At 38.0% G+C, this 18318-nt stretch overlaps 3 protein-coding genes and 1 non-coding gene across 4 annotated transcripts; all 4 read right to left on the bottom strand.

Moving 5' to 3' along the window:
• Positions 1 to 396: 396 nt before the first annotated feature.
• Positions 397 to 906, bottom strand: LOC113774373 (putative RING-H2 finger protein ATL69). Its single transcript, XM_027318919.1, has one exon. The coding sequence runs from the start codon at positions 904 to 906 to the stop codon at positions 397 to 399; it is 510 nt and encodes a 169-aa protein (XP_027174720.1).
• Positions 907 to 2354: 1448 nt separating this feature from the next.
• TRNAI-UAU lies at positions 2355 to 2428 on the bottom strand. The gene has a single exon. It is a non-coding gene; the product is annotated as a tRNA-Ile (tRNA).
• A 720-nt stretch (positions 2429 to 3148) lies between these two features.
• LOC113781681 (zinc transporter 6, chloroplastic) lies at positions 3149 to 6187 on the bottom strand. Its single transcript, XM_027327655.1, has 2 exons — positions 5176 to 6187; positions 3149 to 3654 (listed from the first exon to the last, which is right to left on the bottom strand). The coding sequence occupies exons 1-2, from the start codon at positions 5902 to 5904 to the stop codon at positions 3340 to 3342; spliced, it is 1044 nt and encodes a 347-aa protein (XP_027183456.1). The 5' UTR covers positions 5905 to 6187; the 3' UTR covers positions 3149 to 3339.
• A 4084-nt stretch (positions 6188 to 10271) lies between these two features.
• On the bottom strand, positions 10272 to 12185 carry LOC113780562 (probable N-acetyltransferase HLS1-like). The gene is made up of 2 exons (XM_027326356.1): positions 11875 to 12185; positions 10272 to 11663 (listed from the first exon to the last, which is right to left on the bottom strand). The coding sequence occupies exons 1-2, from the start codon at positions 12046 to 12048 to the stop codon at positions 10650 to 10652; spliced, it is 1188 nt and encodes a 395-aa protein (XP_027182157.1). The 5' UTR covers positions 12049 to 12185; the 3' UTR covers positions 10272 to 10649.
• Positions 12186 to 18318: the final 6133 nt, after the last annotated feature.

Here is an 18318-nt window from a genome sequence, read left to right as displayed (position 1 = left end):
AAATCCTCCGAAATCCTTCTAATTATTTACATTATTTAGGGGGTATTTAGATTTATAAATTGTACATTATTCTTGTATCTAATATATATTATAATAATTGTTATATTGTGAACTCAAATACTTATTAAGCAATTCAAATAATCAACGATTTGGATGAATTTCAAATCCTTCTTCAAATTCTTCCATCCAAATAAATGAAGCTGATTGATTTATGGACAAAATGTAAAAGTATCATAAGTAGTAGTTACATAGCCCTTGTTAATTAACCTCAAGATGCACGTGCGTATGCAAAAGAAATTACTTGTTGAACAGCAAAACTCCCCGCGGGGCTAAGATCAGCTGCCATGCGCTCCAGCCCAACTAGGACGCGCCAAGTCTCCGAGTGGTTTTGCAGAGTCATGGCACGACTGGTTCAGCGGTGGAGGAGTCAAGAGACGATCGACAAAGGGGGCATGTGGACCGACTCCTTAGCCACTCGTCAACGCAATCGGAATGGAAAATATGGAGACAGTCGGGCATAACCTTAACCACATCTTCATCTTCATACAATCCTAAACATATGCAGCATTCGCTTTGTTTGAAATTATTATGATTAATGCTGGTGTCAATATACACGGACGATCGATGTGTAAACATTGGGAGGCTTTTAATGGTAGTGGCATCCAGGCCTACTGCTACCGGTGCTGCTGCCGGTATTGCAATTGCATGTTGGCCGATCATCGTCAGACCAGTAGCGCCTGTTGCTGCGACGACAGAACCGCGGCCCCAAGAGCACGCTAGACGGAACAGGGCACAAGCTAAAAAGACACTGAAAATGAAGGTGAGAAGCACGAGCGCCACGGAAAGGGTTTGGCCCCGGAGATCGATCAAGTACCTTTGAGAAGGTTCAACTTCTTGAAATTCCATGATCGATCATCAAGAAGAACAAGCTAGCTGCACAATTGATAATGCAGCGTAATGAAGTAATCTCCTAATGAGTGATTATGAGAACTATATAATTCAGGAATGGGAATTCGGCTTAATTGAGTGAGAGATCTGGACCGTAGTTAATTTATAGTACTCTGTAGCTTGCGACTAGGTGCTAATGTTATTAACGTAATTTAACATGGTTTGCATGGATGGTTTGCAAGGTGCTAATTGCTATTTCTGTGTTTGGGCCAAACTCTAGATGTCCCTTGGAGCCTGTCTACATTCCCAGACATGCATAATTTTTTTCACAGATTAGAAGAATTGGATAAGCTCAAGCTGGGGCTGGTCGCAAAATGCGAGTTAGCAAACTTAATGAAGCTCCTCTGGAATTCAGCCCCTTTGGCAAACAATCCAAAGTTGGAGGGCAGCAGCACATAGTTGGTGGAAGTGTTTGATATTTTTGCTTGGACAAAACTATGCAAAGCTGAGGATTACCTTGAATTGATGGATCATTAGGGTGGGCATTTGTCTCGTAAAGTACTAAGAAGCACAGATATTTCGACTAAGAACGTGAACTTCTTTGACTAATATCTGTCTTACATTTGTAGGATTATATTTGTAGATATTTTTCAAACATTGTCATTAACTAATTAATTGGTTTTTCTTTTCTTTTCCCTTTTAAATCAGTGGTAACAATTTGATAACTGCAACACTTACCCTTCAAAACCCAGATTTTCAATGTCTCACGCGTAAGGGGGGAAAAATTCTGGGTTCAATTTTTGTTTAACCGTTTCAGTTTAGAGCATATCTTCAAATTTTGAGCCTTGTTTGGCAGACAAGTTTTTTGCCAAGTTTGTTTGCTACAAGTTTTTTAAAAACTTTAGTTACAGTAATCTCAAAAAAAAATTTCAAAGTTTTTAAACTATATACTTCAAAATATTTATAAAAAAACACATTTCAAAAATTTTTTAAAAAACTTTTACAGTAAGTTATAGTAAAGTTTTAGACAATCACTCAAAAAACTCACTTGTCAAACAGGTTTCAGCAATTGTTTCTCCGGTAAGTTTCTTACAAGAAGCCTTGCAAATTCCTCTTTCAAACATATCTATTAACAGAAAGAAAAAGAGAAAGGAATAGAACTAGTGAGAAACGTCCCGCATGGATCTTGGATTGACAAACTGAATTAGACGGAGAAGACATAAATTTGAAGGTTGATAACAATAGTATAGAGGAAGAGAAACAAATAAATATTAGAGATGGAATTGAAAATTTCAAGAGAAAGAAATGATGAGAACCGGAAGAAAGAATAGTCAAACAAAATTATTGATAACAATAGTAGAGAGAAAGAGAAAGAATTAAATATTAGAGATGGAATTGAAATTTTCAAGAGAAAGAAATGATGAGACCCGGAAGAAAGAAGGTTATAGTAAAAAACATTGAAAAGATGGTCCCGGCGGGGCTCGAACCCGCGACCTTCGGCTCATAAGACCAACGCTCTAACCAACTGAGCTACGGGACCTCGTTGTTGACATGAATCTTAATCACAGATGATATTCTGGGTTCTGTTCATTACGAAACACAGCATAATCTACGAACGAAAAGTATAATATTCCACGACTTAAAAAATGGGATGTAGCAATTATGGTGAATAACAATAAGGATGAAGATGAAAATTTCTTCTACAGTTTGGATTGAAATGAGCTGAATTGCATATTTAAGATAATCGACCAGGTCATGCCAGATCTTTGCCTATTCATCCAATTTCCCATGAAATCTGCCTTGATTCATACATCATTAAATCCAACTTATCGTCATAGCCCAAAAAGCAGAATTCGCATTTCAGCAGTGGACCGATTCCATGTTAGTTGTTGTGGCTTCTGTGTAGACATCCAACTCATACCCTGCGATTTGCTTTGTCTGATTCACTTTTTCTTTTTCCTTCGCCATCCAATTCGCATGCTTTGAAGGGAAAAGGAAAGAGTTTTTGAAGAAATGGACAAACGTCTATCGGTTTATGCAAATCCCACTTCAGATTCCACTGCCTCAACATCCAATACCAGTTCTGTGCATTTCCTTAATTTCCTCGGAGAAATACAAGCAGAGAATGTTGCACTCTCGTAACTTTTCTCCATTTTGATACTATTAATTAGTTTTCTGTTTTTCTGCTGGGAGTTTTTCTAGTATCTACCATTAAGATGTTCAGATTCATTGTTGCGTTCGCAAATTCAGAGATTCTACAGATGAAAATTGATTCTTTATTGAGTCGATAGTTGAATCAATGCATGAGCAAGGAGGACATCGCGACTTAAATCAACCTACACTACGTTTATCAGAATTGGACAAGAAGCTAAAGTTAAGGGACGACCTAATTTACCAATCACAATCATCAGAAAGTATGCGCGACTCATATTGCTACTTTTACACAAGCTTTCAAGCCCAAAGTGCAAGGATTGACATTGAGGTGGAGCCAAGAAGAAGGGCAATAAAAGATGCCCTTTTCAAAAATAGCTGTGAATTCATCAATTTGTTATGAAAGAAATCCAGAGCTACGAGGTCTACAAGACCCATATATATGAGAATACCAGAAGACAGGGACCCCAACAAGCCCTCCAAAATCAATGCATTTGGACTAGTGTCGTCGTAACCGGTCACTGAGAACATAATCATGCCCAAAACTATTCCAATGGGTGTAGTCACTGCAAACATGAAGCACATGTAAGCAGTTGTTCCAATGCTGAATCCCGCCTGTACACAACAAATGATTCGTTAACTAGAGCGGATTTCTGGGCTGTAGAATAGCTTCAAACCATCTCAAAGAATGCGTGATTATGCAGTAGATGATAGGCGTGCACCTACATAATCATGTTTTCTGATGTTTTCATAATTCATGTTTTTAGATTTACATCAAACAAAATCAAATACCAATCAATGTTCCAATAGAATGCTTTAATGAAAATCACACGTTAGTTCAACTGAAGGTGGCAAAGAGGCCAGCAAGCTTGCGTCCAATCTTAGCCTTCATAGATGTGATTGGCCATTATTTAACTTTGGCTTCAAGAACCACATAAACTGCCAGTGCCAAATTGTACAAGAGGGGGGAAAAGAAGCCCTGAAAATAAAGTAGTTTGCAATTCTACAGAGATCCAATTTGATTTCTTCTAGAACAACATTTCAACAGTGACGTTAAATTATTGATGTTGAGTTAGGGATAGCAAGGATCACTTGATTAGAGTCATCTTCCTGCATACTACTTAAAAGAACATTTGAAAAGCCTTACGAGAGGAAATGGCCTCACAAGAAAAGCAGTAAATTCTCTTCTGAGGTGGCTTGCCTGATAGGTATCTGATACATGTTTCCTGCCTCAGAAAGGAAGCAAGAAGGTAACCAACCGATACTCTTGCGGAACAAGAGGTTTGAATGTGCTCCGCTAAAGAATCTGGTGAGAGATGGAATTAGGCAGGGGATGCTCTACCTTTAGGTTTTAGGAAGAGGTGATTTTGGCTGAGATGCAATGGGTAGAATGCATTTGTTTGAGGCAAAGCGGAGAGAGGAAACCTTCTCAAGTTGAAAGCTTATTATAAGAAAGCAAGCATTCCCTTTGGAAAGAGAAAAAGATTCTGCCCTGAAGGGGCAAGATACTAACAGGAACAGAGTGCACATCGGTAAACTGAAGAGAGGTGAATTAATTTTCCAAGTTACAACGGATTACCGAGGTGTTTATTTCAAGGCTTGAGCTTGGCCATCACCAATGGGTTAAAAAGAGTACATTCAGTATTGGCTTTTCTTCCTTATTTTTGTGGAATAACAGTTTCCCAAAAAAAAAAATGGGTGAATGGAAAGTTCTGCTTTTACAGCTTAATGCACAGATCTGATCCTTTTCAAGAATGTATCTACTCAAGATATTAGCAAATTTTTTCAAGTTTCAGCTTCAATCAAACTAATATTGCGGTCGTAATATGCTGTGAATTTGATGCGTCTGTTGCTGTTAATAACCTACACAACTACTGCTTACACTTCGTTCATCATATGTATCAGAATCGGCAGTCTTTACAACTTGCATTCATCTGAATCCTCAAGGTACTTAGCACATTTTTCAGCATAACAAAGGAGATGACAATTCTTCACAACAGTAAAATTATTAACTCGTTAGTTGTTACCCATGTGCAACTATGCAGATTCTAAACAATAAAAAAAGACAATACCAACATAATTTCAGCCAGTCAAAAAATCAATAAGTAACAAAGATGAAGCAGTAAAAAAAATTACCTGAGCTATACAACCTCCGAGCCCCATCCCTTCAAAAATCTGGTGAAACGAGAGCGCAGCAATCAGCGGCCTAATAGTGCACTTGTTCTGAGACATCCCCATGGTCACCCCTATTATGACCGAGTGAAAGATTATCCCTATCTCCAGCACTTGCGACACCAATCTCTGCTTCAATTTCACCAGCTCCTCCGCTTGCGCCTCCACATCCCGACCACCATCCTCACCCCCCACCTCCTCAACTGACGACTTCTTCCTTTCCAATTCCTCCCCGCTCATCCCAATCGGCGTATAATCAGCACTCTTGCTCAGCTTCAGCTCCAGCTCGCCTCCGTGTCCGTGGCCCTGATGAACCTCCACGTGTGAACTCGCCGTCAAGTCAACGAACAGCGCCGTCAAGGCCCCGATCAACGTTATGAGCCCCGCAAAGGGGAAATCTTTCCAAGGATGGCGGGAGGCCACCTGGCAATCAGCGAGCGCATCGAAGGCGTCGGGCAGAACATGGACGAGGGAGGTGGACAAAATGACACCCGCCGCAAAACACTTGATAATTAGCACCGCCTTATCATAAGCGGGCTTTCCTTGGAACAACCGAGCCAGGAATACCGGTAGACTGATGCCTATGGCGCTAGTCAAGAAAATCACCAGAATAGAGATGAGTTTGAGGTAAGCTGCTGCTTTTCCATCCCTGCAAGAACTAGCCCTGCCCGACTCCGCAGCGCACACAGCCATAGCCAATCAGCCCAGTTGATATGTTGAATAGTAAGCAGTAGCACTAGTATTCTCTATTCTGTAGTAAAATTTTGGGAGGTCCAGACTTCACTCACTCCGGTAAGAGACGCTCAAGACTCAGTCGTAACGAGTCACGGGTGGTGGGTGATAGGACAGAGTTTGTAAGTACTCTCCTAGGTCCCAGGTGGCGATGACTTCAACCAGATGGGGTGCCGGGAAGGGGACGACGGGGAATTTAGAATTTAGTACTACTACGTCCTACACTCCTACTATACATGATATTGAAGGTTTGGAATGGTGCTGAGTCCCCTAGTGAATCCCTTCAACCACAAAAAAAAAAAAAAAAAAAAAAGTCCACTAGTGAATTTGCCAAGGGAGCGTTGGCTGGGGTGGGGCATTGAATGTGGTGGGACTTCTATTATTGTTGTTAATGTAGTAAATGTATGTGGAGGATGATTAAACGCATTTTTTGGGATTTGTCATTTGTTTAAAAAAACAAAAAAAGAAGGTAATTTGGCTGCATTAACTGAACTTCAAGAGTTTCTCTACGGTGAATCACATATTGACTTTGCGTTTTATGATGAGGATCTCAAGTGTCAAAGTGTTGTTTCCCCATGCAAGTATGCGGGAAAAAAAAAAATTTTTTTGGAAGGAAATAAAGAGACTAGAAGTAAAATGTTGCAGAAATATATGTGTTTTATTAGAAAAAAGTGGACGGTGATTTGGCAAAAATATGCCAAGGGTTTAACTATCATAAACACCCCGTAACATGAAAGGATTATCTGTGTGCGATTTATACAACTGCAAACTTGACAGTACTACCTTTTGGAATTTAGCCTTTCCTTGATCTCATTTCTATATATACAAAAAAGAAATTGTTAAAAATAGTTTTCATATTTTGTTAAATGAATTTTTTCGTCTTTCACTTTTAAAATGTTAATTTTTATCTTCCATACAAATTCAAGCTAGCAAATTTTCCACTCTTTCAAGGAAAAAATTAAAATTGGTTCAAGTCAAATCTGAATTTTTTTTAGAAGTAAAAAATGAATATAGACCCGACCATTTATTTAATAACAAATGGAATCTAAACTTTTTATCCCAAAAAAAAATAAAATAATATGCGGGTCATGTGATGGATTTAAGGTAAAACAAGTGCTCAAAAAATTAGATTGGGATCAAAATTTACAAACTTGACTTTTGTAAAGAACATAAAGTTACTATCTTAAAAGTAAAGGATTGAAAAAAAATTATTTAACAAAATGTGATAAATGTTTTGAACAATTTTCCTTAGTTAAAAACTTAAGAACACGCAATCCTAGTTCAAGTATAGGTGACCTCATTCTACATGATAGGGACAACTTATACCTAACCTATCGTTGTAGTTTCTTGAGTATGATATGCTGTAATTTATGACGAATGAGCAATTGAAAATTAATAGCAAGCGGGTAAAATTGAATTTGGGAATTTGCTGTTAGCACAAACAATTCCAAGAAGGTGTGAGTCATAAATGCCTAAATCCTATTGATGCTGGGCCTGGTGTGATTTTTAGATAGGATAATGTACATAATTCTGACTTTCATTGTTAAGACGTCTATTTGTTCAATTTACTGTTAAAGTTTTGGGTTCTTCAATCTTACACCTGATACCCTGGATTAACAAGAAATTGAGAAGAGGCAATGGACCTCATGCAGATTAAGCTTTCTCCTGGCCCAGATTGACCTGCATAAAAAGGGCTTATATTGGCCTTCTGAAATTCACATGGATCAGAGATGTGTGAAAATCACTGAGCTCGCGGACGTACGAGACCCACTCTGGACTCTCTTGAAGGACCAATATGCTATGGACTTCAGTGGCTACTTAAAGCGGAGGCGTTCTCTGCAAAAAGATATGGGCTCGTGGGCCGAGAGATGTTTGTTGCTCATTCACCGCCGCCACCACCATTGCCCTGAGAGTTGTTCGTGTCTAATCTTTTATGCAAGGCTGATTTATTAGTGCTAGCTACAGCATATAGAGTAAAAGAAGAGGAACTTTTATTTTTTATTTTTTCTTCTTTTTCTTTTGTGTGTGTGTGTGTGAAGACAGGGACTATAGTAAGTTGTTTTATGCATTTAAATCTTCCGGGTTATGATTATTGTTAACATGATGATTTTCATTTTATGCCGCCATGATAAACTCATAAACACGATACTTTCATTAAATAATTCTGTAACATTCTTACCACAGCAACAGAATCAGGGTAATTTAATGATCCTAAACACCTTCTAATCTAATAAGGGTAAATTAATGACTCTTGCCATATCAGTGATATTCCGATGTGTTCCGACGATCAGTTTTCTGCATGTGAAAGACAAGACATAGAGGTGTGGTTGTGCACTTGACATTCTGGCCTACTTGCTTCCAAAACATGAATGGACGTGTGAACTAAAATGAGAGAACTCTCTATTGCAGAGAGGCTCTGCAATTATTTTCTCGTACCCTTTTATGAGTCTGCATTGTGATTGCTCTGTCATCCTAATCAGTAGACTGTTTGGTACATACAACTGAGGATCCGTTCATACTACTTGTGATGCTTACTTGACAAAGGGGAGGGACGGGTTGAGTGGTTCAAAAAGAAAAAGAGGGAGTATAAGTTTGGTATTCGAACCTTGCCATTGACACTAAAAAGAATGCTTCTTTGAGACGTTGTGTGGCATTGGCAGTTAATGTAGAGGTAAACATGCAGGGGAAAAAAATTTCTTAGATTTCTGTTTTTGATTTTCATCTTTGGCTGTCATTATTATTTGCATTTTACATTATATAGTGTGGTACCCAATAAAATTTTTTTTTTTTTTTTACAAAACCTGAAGTTTGAGCCTTCTATTGTTGAGTTTTCACCGACAACTGCTGTCCTGTATGTTTCATCACATTCTATGAACACCACCTGTTGCTGCTGAACTTCAGATTCTTCATCGGGGATCTTTTTTTTTTGGCCATGTCTAGTTTAATTCTACTAGTACTAAAGTATCCGCCATTTTGGGTGGATAAGATTTGCTAATTAGACGATACAGTACCCTCATGAGAACAAAAAGAAGGCGAAAGTGTGGATATATGTTCATCAGCAGTATTTTAGTAACATATTTATTCTTGCTTTTGTTTCAGACTACTCAAGCATCATAAATTGGACTGCTGTTTTCTACTAAAAATATAGTTTTTAATCAGCTTTTCACTTCACATCTGTCAAATGATTACTGTACATTTTCCAGAGGAACCGACTTCTGCGCAGAAGCCAAAATGGTCTACATTTTTTGGTGGGTTCTACTTCTACTTCTTCCATTGGATTCATGTTCTGTGTTGTGCATTTGGATTTTCCTTTCCAAATAATATATATAATCTCTCTCTCCGTGGTGTACTCTGCAGTACATCATTTGGAGAAGGAAAACCATCGCCGATCTGTTACCCCCGGCCCACCTGTACTTGACAGCCACCACCGAGTTAGTGCCTTTACTGCAACACCTTCATGATTTAATTACTTCGAAGAATGAGATTCGGTTTACAAAATACTATGAAAAAATATTTTGTCTTGTTAAGGAAGGGTAGTAGAATTTTTACTGGTTGAATCTTTCTCTGACAGAGATTACAAGTGAAAAAATTTAGCAACAGCGCGACACTAATTAATATTAACATTGACATCCAAAAGCATAAGAAGAGGATCGTGAAAATGCTTATACCAATAATATATATATATATATATCATAATTAAAGGCGCTAATCACATCAACCATTGCTTTAACCCCAGATGATCAATAAAGTGATGCCCCACTGAGACCAAAGGTGTTCCAAGTAACGACGAAAAGGAAAAGCTCCTTGGAGTCTGGCCACCATAAAATGATGGTTCCAGGAGTCAGTCAGTGCAGCAAGCTTGCTTCGCATCCAGCCAATAAAATCAGCAGGGCCGATCAATAATTTATTCATCATCTATGTCACAATCGTCACTGTGATTAGTACTATCATACTAATCATCATTAACATTTGTTAGCAAGTTCCTATCAAATGCACTTATTTAAAGGCAAATCATAGTAGTGAATTCTTTTTTTTCTTTTTTTATCTTTTTCCTTTAAACAAATCCACGCAGCCCGCCTAGCTTCCTTGTTTGGCAGGTAATTCCTACTACTAGAAGTGAAGTAGAGTCGGGATTTAAGCTAGCTTGAGGTTTGCAATTTTGACCGGATTCTTCTAAAACCGATTGTTCTTGGGTGTCGTCAGTATGCTTTCTGGACGTTAGTGCACAATTTGCAACGGATATTCTCACACTCTTTCCTTTCTGTTTTTACCAATTAATATTATTGAGGTTGAGACTGAGACCCAAAAATGGGGCTACAAATGGCGGATGATCTAAAAGTAGACATCTACTTTTACCCGGATATGTATGATGAGGAATGATCAAATGAGACAAATGTGGAGCGAGACAAGTGACTGCATGATTAGTCCAACAACTCACGAGGCTGAGGACCTTCACTTGCCAACAAAGACACGAAGAGGGAGGCACCCAATTAAGGAAATCTGTAAAGAGATACTCGGATCATAACTATGAAAGCAACAAGACAAAAGCTTCCACCACGCCACTGGTCAGAGACTGTTTAGAGACACAGCAGGGATGGATGGTCTTATCGGACAGTACATACAAGACGTTTCGCAAATTTTGCCATTTTGCCCAAATCCGAGAATTGCAACGCAGGGTGTTTAGGAAAATTCTCCTCTCTTATGGCTCAGACCTCTCTCGGGTCTACAAAAAGAGGATTTGATTTTGGTGGTGGGGCTTCATTGCCGAGGGTGGTTTTTGCGTCTTCATAAAATTTCAAGGCTTTTATGCACCACAAATCTTCAGGACAAGACAGTAACTTCCAATGCGGGATGTGAAGCTTCAGCTCATCGCAGCCTCCAACTTCCGTCACAATCACCTTGCACTCGTCCTTCCCATCAGACTCCCTAGCCAAATTGTGCACGAATCTGCAGAGCGTCCGGACCAGCTTCCCCGACGAAGGCCCTTCACGGTGAAATCCGTAAATGAAGTAAAACCCAAAGGGATTTTCGGAGAAATCAGGAAGTGACGGCACTCTAAAGCATGGGAGCACACTTTCCAGCATTCTTGAGCTCTTCGCATAAAACATGCAGGACAAGGTTGGTTTTCCTACCCTCAGCTTTATGACTTCCGTGCTTCTCCATACACTCATCATTGCCCAGCTATTTGGAATTCCTCCGTCCAATCCGAACCCCCCGCTGGGCGACTCGTGATCACCTCGACGAAAGTAGGCCACCCACGTGCCCAAGCTCAGCTTGTTTCTCAGTACTCTGTTGATGTCGTGGGGGAAGAATTCAGTCGAACTCATGAACTTGCGGTAAAGAAACTCGGCCTGGTCGACCTTTAACTTCATTATCTCAACACTCGATGATAAACGGAAGGAACGGTTGTACACCGGGTGGACGAGGATAACTGGGGTTCTGAACTCGAGGTAGCCGAGTTTATTGACGAAGAGGTTGATGGAGGCTTGGTTGTCTTTCTCCGTGGCCATGTATGCATACTCGACCTGATGGCTGATGAACCATTCCTCCATGTGATGCACAAGGCTTAGAGCTATCCCTTTTCGTCTGTGGCGCGGCGCCACCCTCAAGCCCAAGATATAGCCCACCTTGGCCAGATGATTCTTTGGAGACGTATGAAGCGTAACAACCTTGATGGAGCCTTGAATCACACCAATTATCTCATCGTTCAACTCGGCCACCTAATTAATTACCATGTCACACAGATTAAGAAGTACAACTTGTTAGTATTGCGAAGAAGAAAGACGCACTGATCGATCGCCATGAAGATCAATGCTATTACAACTTACAAGTTGAAGGGGAGCAGCAAAAAAAAAAAAAAAAAAAAAGGGATGATGAAAACGCACGCTGGAGAGGATAAAAAAAAAAGAGAAAATTAAACGGTGTAGGTACCAGCATGTTGTACATCGGACTATTGCGGATTCTAGAGATGGGGTCTCCCATAGTATCCGTGAAGAGGAAAACATGTTCTGCTGGCCCTACCTCGCATCCTCTTTCAAGATCTTCGACCCTAACTTTATCAATTTCCCAGTCATAGCTTCTTATCTTAATCTTCTCAAATGCCATTATGAGATTTCTTCCACCTCAAAAATTAGACTCTCTGAGCCTCGAAGATCTCGCTATAAATGTGTGATCAGGCGGATGGATGCGTGGAGACTGACACATTAACCTTAATCGTTAGTAGATGAAAAGGAAAAAATGGGCTTTTTGTTTATTAGAAGCCATACTAGAGACTAAAGCAGACTAGATGGAGTGGGAATATATATATACATACATATATATATATATAAACATGTGTGCGTGTGTATTCGCTCTGGGCCCCCTTTCACTACAAATTAACAACTACTACTGTGGGAAGCACAGATCTTGAAAATCATAAGGAGTGTTTGGATAGTACAAATATCTCAAATAATATTTCGCTTGCATCATAAACATATTTTTTTAATTCCATTTTTTTATATTCTCAATTATCTTTTTATCTCACATACATCATATTACAAAAAATGCTACAGTAATTATTTCAAATAATATTTTAAATAATACGCTCTATCCAAACAAACCCTAAATAATTGTCATGATCAGCACGTAAGTAGTAACTCAATATATTTACATGTACAAAATGGAATAGTCCTTTTCTATCATTCATTGTTTAAAACGACGGGAATGTTTAGTCACTATCTTTACGTTAAAACTATTTGAATACATGCGACAAAAAAAAAAAAAAAAAAAGAGGAGGAGGAGGAAGTGGAGAAAGAAGAAGTTATTGGAGAATGAGAATGTTCCAATCTATAATCATCAACGTCCTCGGATCTACAATAGGCCTTAGGCAAATGATGCTACTGTACAAAAGTTGATTACTTATAGAATCGCATCAGTGTCGCAATTTACTCTCCCTCCTGTCCACGTTAAGATAACCTCAGGCTCACGACACGATGCGCGCCTAAGCAAAGCATATGTATGCTTTATTAATTCATTCATGTACTAATTCTGATCGGCACTACAAATTTTGATTAGTCACCGAATTTATTATTTTGTTTGTTATGGTAAGTAACTAGTATTTTATTCTTCCTCGTCCGTCGTGTGCCCTGATACTCAGAGCCTGGTCTGGTCCGATACACTTTTTTTAAACGTACTTTACTAACCGCATTAATCCGTACCAACAGTCAGACCAAACCATAAATATCTTCGCATCTAATCATAGTAGTAGAGTTTGTAGCGATAAAATAAAAGAGGATAACTGAGGACAGGTAGCCGTGAGATTAGCGGATGGAATTAACGGAAATGGGGCAGGAACGGTTGTCAGTGACAATCGTTCTTGAAGGTTCACGGCTACGATGTGGACTCAAAAATTTGTGTGGCTCAGATTATAACATGTAACTCGATTTTCACGTCATGTGTGAGACCCACAAAAAAGTGTTGTAAAATTACGTCGTGTGCAATGGAAGTTGCGCGTAGTAAAAAATAAATACAACCCGCACAAACGGTTGCACCTCCGGAATTAACACATGCCTGGTCTAGAGTCTAGATAACGTTTAACTCGATTATGTTTAACACATGCCTGGTCTAGATTATGTTTAACTCGAGTGGCGGCCAAGACGTGTAGACGCTATAGTTAAACTTTTGTTTTTGATAACTGAGAGGTCTGGTCATCACAAACCCTCTCCTTTACCACTTGATCCAATCCTCTCCCGACCGTACGGCTAATCCAGCCAGGGTACCAACAAAATTAATTACAGTAGCGTGTTCTTTAGTTGTTGGATTGAAAAATTAACCTAGAAGGGTTTGGTTTTAGATTGTAAAGAATAGTAGTACCGGGCGGCCGCTTTCAGTTGGCACTAATCTTCTTTAATTATTGTATTTGTGGGCGATAATGGATGGTCTTGGCTTGTCTTCAGCTTGGTCCCCCCTAGCTCAAGAAACACTCAACTCAAGATTCGAAAGTGGAAGTCCACTGTTTCCATCGTCTTGATTTTACCCATATATATATATATTTTTTTTTGATAAATTGAATTTTACCCATATTACAAAATTAAGAATCACTTTTTGGAAATACTAACGAATTTTATATTTTAATTCGTTCGACTATTTGCTAGTACTGCCAATGGGTCAGACTAATTCAAATCCGACCCTGTCAATCAAAGAAAAAGCCCAATCAACCTAACCTTTCATTGAACTACGCTGAACTTGGACCTAAATATTAAACTCAAATTAAATGCGAGGCGAATTTTGGCCTTATTAGACTCAAACTCGATATAGGTTCAATCCTTTAATCTGCACATATATATATATATATATATTACTACTTTATACTTTTGAATTATGCGTCAAAACATATAAATATATATAAGAAATATTAAATATACAAACCTATGTCAAAAGATTCAAAATGACAAATCTTAGTGCTAGTAAATTGAGGACCTTTAAAGATTTATTGACGGTTGATTATTATGTTTCATTACTATTTTTCATGTACTTTGAACTCATTGGATATATTATTATTGACAAAAATTCTCGATTCATATATTTTTTATCGAAATGTTACTGATTTGTATGTAGTTTTAATGTTGTAGTCCTATGGATGTTAAATTAGCTTTAGAACTTAATAGTTATAGTAATTAATTAATGAAATTAAGAAGTAATAACTGAGTTTGGGCTAAACTAAACTCAAATATTTATGCTCACAATTTGAATATTTTGTGAGTCAAATATGAGTTTCACATTTATCAATTCGAAACTCATAACTCGTATCCCTAAAATGATATTACTAATTATAGGAATCGAGCCTGAGTTTGTTAAAACCTGGGTCAGATCACTCAATGGACTGATGTGTTTAAACCCTAGGCAGGGCTCGGAAGGGATGCCGGAATGGAATTTTTGTTTCTAATATTGCTGTCTTAATATCACAAGAAAACTCCTAAACCGACTTTCCTGCATTAAAGATGCAAGAATACGTTGAGGTGCCTTTTTCTTTTCTTTTTAAATATTTTAGGTTCCAATGAATATCAATTTTTTTTTTTGGGAGACTGTAAAACTTACCTGCTGTAATTTACATATCATTCTCCTGTATTAAGAATTTCAATTTCAATAACTAATTAGAATATTTGGACGCCAACTCCTACACTCGAATTGTGATTCATGGATACCTTTATTCTAAGGAAACAGCCCTAATCAGTAAATTAAGGAAGAGTTTTCTATGTCTCTCGTTAAACTGTTTGTAGTTTTCCACCTTTTGAATCTTTAATTACTTTATACCATTGCAAGCTGCACTATCAAACTTATTCCTCCTAAATAAGCAGATTTTTACATAGTAACTACAATGCGGACTCATACGTCAGTTTTCTTTCTCGATCAAAAGGATATGATAATTGAACATTTGGTTATCATTTTCTTTTTGCCAAAAAACATTTGGTTAAGCTTAGAAAGGTGGATAACTCACACTAAAGATCGATCCTTATTGTTTACTTATATAATAGCAGGAAATTGATTAAGTACCCTTTTTTTTTCAGTCTCATAGGAGCAAGCAAAAGAGCGAAATTACCTTTACAAAGAGAAAACTACTTCTGAAATGTTTGCTTCTGTTTTTGGACCGCTGATAGTCTAACAAAATACTACTGCAACTTAATGACTTCTAATAGCAGAATCATAATTTTTTTTTTCTTTTACCCCAACATTTCTCTTTCGGAAACCATCAGCGAGGATGTTGTTGATTTAGTTTATCCAAGGTTAGTGGATGGCATCTACAGTCTATACGTTCGTGAGGCTTGGCTTTTGGCAATCAAAGTAGACTCGATTGATCTGCTTATAAATCACATTTCAAGTTACCTCCCCGGTTCCCCCGAGTTGTGCGAATTTTTTGTGACAGGGTCCAATTTTTATTTTATTTTTTGTGACAGAGCATCAGAATTATTAAATTTGGAATTTGTTACACGTACAAAGATGTGTAGAAAGGTACCATATTCTTGATTTTTAAGTCCAACGAAGTTTTGTTCATTCATTGGTGATAGGATCAGAGTCACTTCAAGATGGGATTGAATGAAATGTTGTTGGGAAGCATCTGCATCAGTCACGGGTGACATTATGTATGTATGGGTCTCAACTCTCATGGCAAATTCCAATGAGCATTTGACGGAAAAATCTGAGTTCTAATTAGTTCCTAGCTTCATACAGCATTAATTAGCACTCAGCACTAATTTTGCACCTACTAATCATAATCTCACGAATAACAAATGGGCTCTCACGAATTCCTCCCTATCTGTCTCCATCTCGACTTTTTTCCTTTGCACTTTAACCCACTGATTACTTCCAATTTCAACTGCCTAAAATTTTTTAATTCTCCCCTCTTTCTTCTCTAATCAAAGCACACAAAAACTAGGGATTGAAAGATGAACCAAACTACCCGACACTCGAATCCAGTTTAATTTGGTAAGGATTCGATAGAATTTAGTTCGCCAACTAGTCAAACCGAACTTGAACATCATTTTATGTTTGTTAATTTTCAGTCTGAATTTAAAAAAAAAAAACTCATTTAAACTCGATTCAACAACTAATTAAATCAAATTTGAATAAAATTTTAAAATAATTAAAATAATTTAATAAGTTTTGAAGAGAACAAAAAAATCAAATAAATTTGAACACTTGAACATTAAATTTGATTAAACTCATTTACACCACCGATTGCAAAACCGTTGATGGCCCCATTATCAGAGCGAAAAAGACACGTGCATTTACAAGTTACAGGCGTCCAAATTCCTCTTATTGGACCCCCACCAGTAGTGGTCGACATTTTGCTCAAGTGGGCACTGTGATTAAACCATCATGATTTCTCTTCCAAAGTTAAGAGAGTGCTCAACCAAATTAAGGAGAGATTACAGAAGCCTACAAATACAACCAGAAGCTGTCTTCTCGGTGTTTTTCACCTTTTTCTCTCCACGCATGATGTTATTTCCTGGATGATTTCCTGCTTTTGGAGAATTCCTAAATAAATGTGGGACTCCAGAGTTTTACGTGGGGCGAATCTTTCAATTCGGTTGGAGTTTCTCCATTGGCTTCTAGCTTTTTCCATGTTTCTTTGCTGTTAACTCTCCACGTCTAATCTTATCTACCACTTTCAAGAAAAAGGGCTGCTAATCGCTTCTGCTCATTTCCTCGTATTTATCCAAGTGGAGCTCTTAAAATCTTTTGAAACTCAAAAAGTGTTCTATAATGCAAACCCCATTGTGACAATACAATAATACTTATAGATGTATTCCAAGAATCAAGCAACCACGTGCATATCAACCCCATGAGCTTGTGAAATTTATACCGTTAGATGAGCAACAAAACCAAAGGGATTATCCACAGTACCACAGCGAGGATATCCAATTTTTTCCAAAAACGATTTTGGATACTCAGTTTTTTTCAGAAATTATTTTGCCAGTATCACGAACACATTTTTCAATCTTTGTTTTATATCTTCAATTGCCTTTTTATCTCACACATATTACATAACAAAAAAGTGTTATGGTATCACTTATTGAGTAAATTTTATATACACTGACGGTATATATACTATCACAGTTAGATATACAACACATATACAAAATTTGAGTTTCAAATTCAAATTTGAATTATGTATCATGCATCTATGGGTAAAAGTGTATACACTATCAATGTATAGAAGATTAATCCTTATTTTAAATGACTTTTTCGAATAATCTCGTGTCCAAACACACAACGTTGTGACCCAAGAACTCTAGTGGAAATACAGGAAGCAATCGGATAAATCTACAGCATCATCTACAGAGGAGGGAGGGACCTACATATGTTGTCGGGCAACTTTATTATTTTGACAAATTCTTTCATATAACATGTAGTGATAAAATTTCTGATGATTGCAAGTGGATGTTTCCTAATTTCTTGGGCCACAAGAGCTGCAGAGACTTGACTAACAGAGTCTGCAAGAATTTACTGGGTCACATGCAGAGGCGCGGTATCGAGCCGCCGTAAGCGGGCTTGTAAAATTTGGCGTGTTAAAATTTGTTTGTAAGTGGATGTTTCTCATTTCTCGGGCTACAATCTCGTTTGGACTGGACACAGGGTATTATATCGGGCACCATATTCAGACACTGTACTTGGGGGTAGTGAAATTTGGCCTGGTATACTTTTTGGCCAACACTGGCAGTGATAATGGCCCAAAGGAGCCTCGACTGTTTAATCCAATCCCTCGTAGGTCGTACCACAGCTCAACAAAATGGACTTTCCTACTGAAGCGGCCCAATAATCATGATCCTTTACAAAACAAATCTTGATCCCCCAATGCAATGATCTTTTTGTTGAACACAAAAGGGTTTGTTTGGT

This window comes from Coffea eugenioides, chromosome 1 (assembly GCF_003713205.1).
Source record: "Coffea eugenioides isolate CCC68of chromosome 1, Ceug_1.0, whole genome shotgun sequence".
Lineage (NCBI taxonomy): Eukaryota > Viridiplantae > Streptophyta > Magnoliopsida > Gentianales > Rubiaceae > Coffea > Coffea eugenioides.
This window is presented reverse-complemented; position numbering and strand designations above follow the sequence as displayed.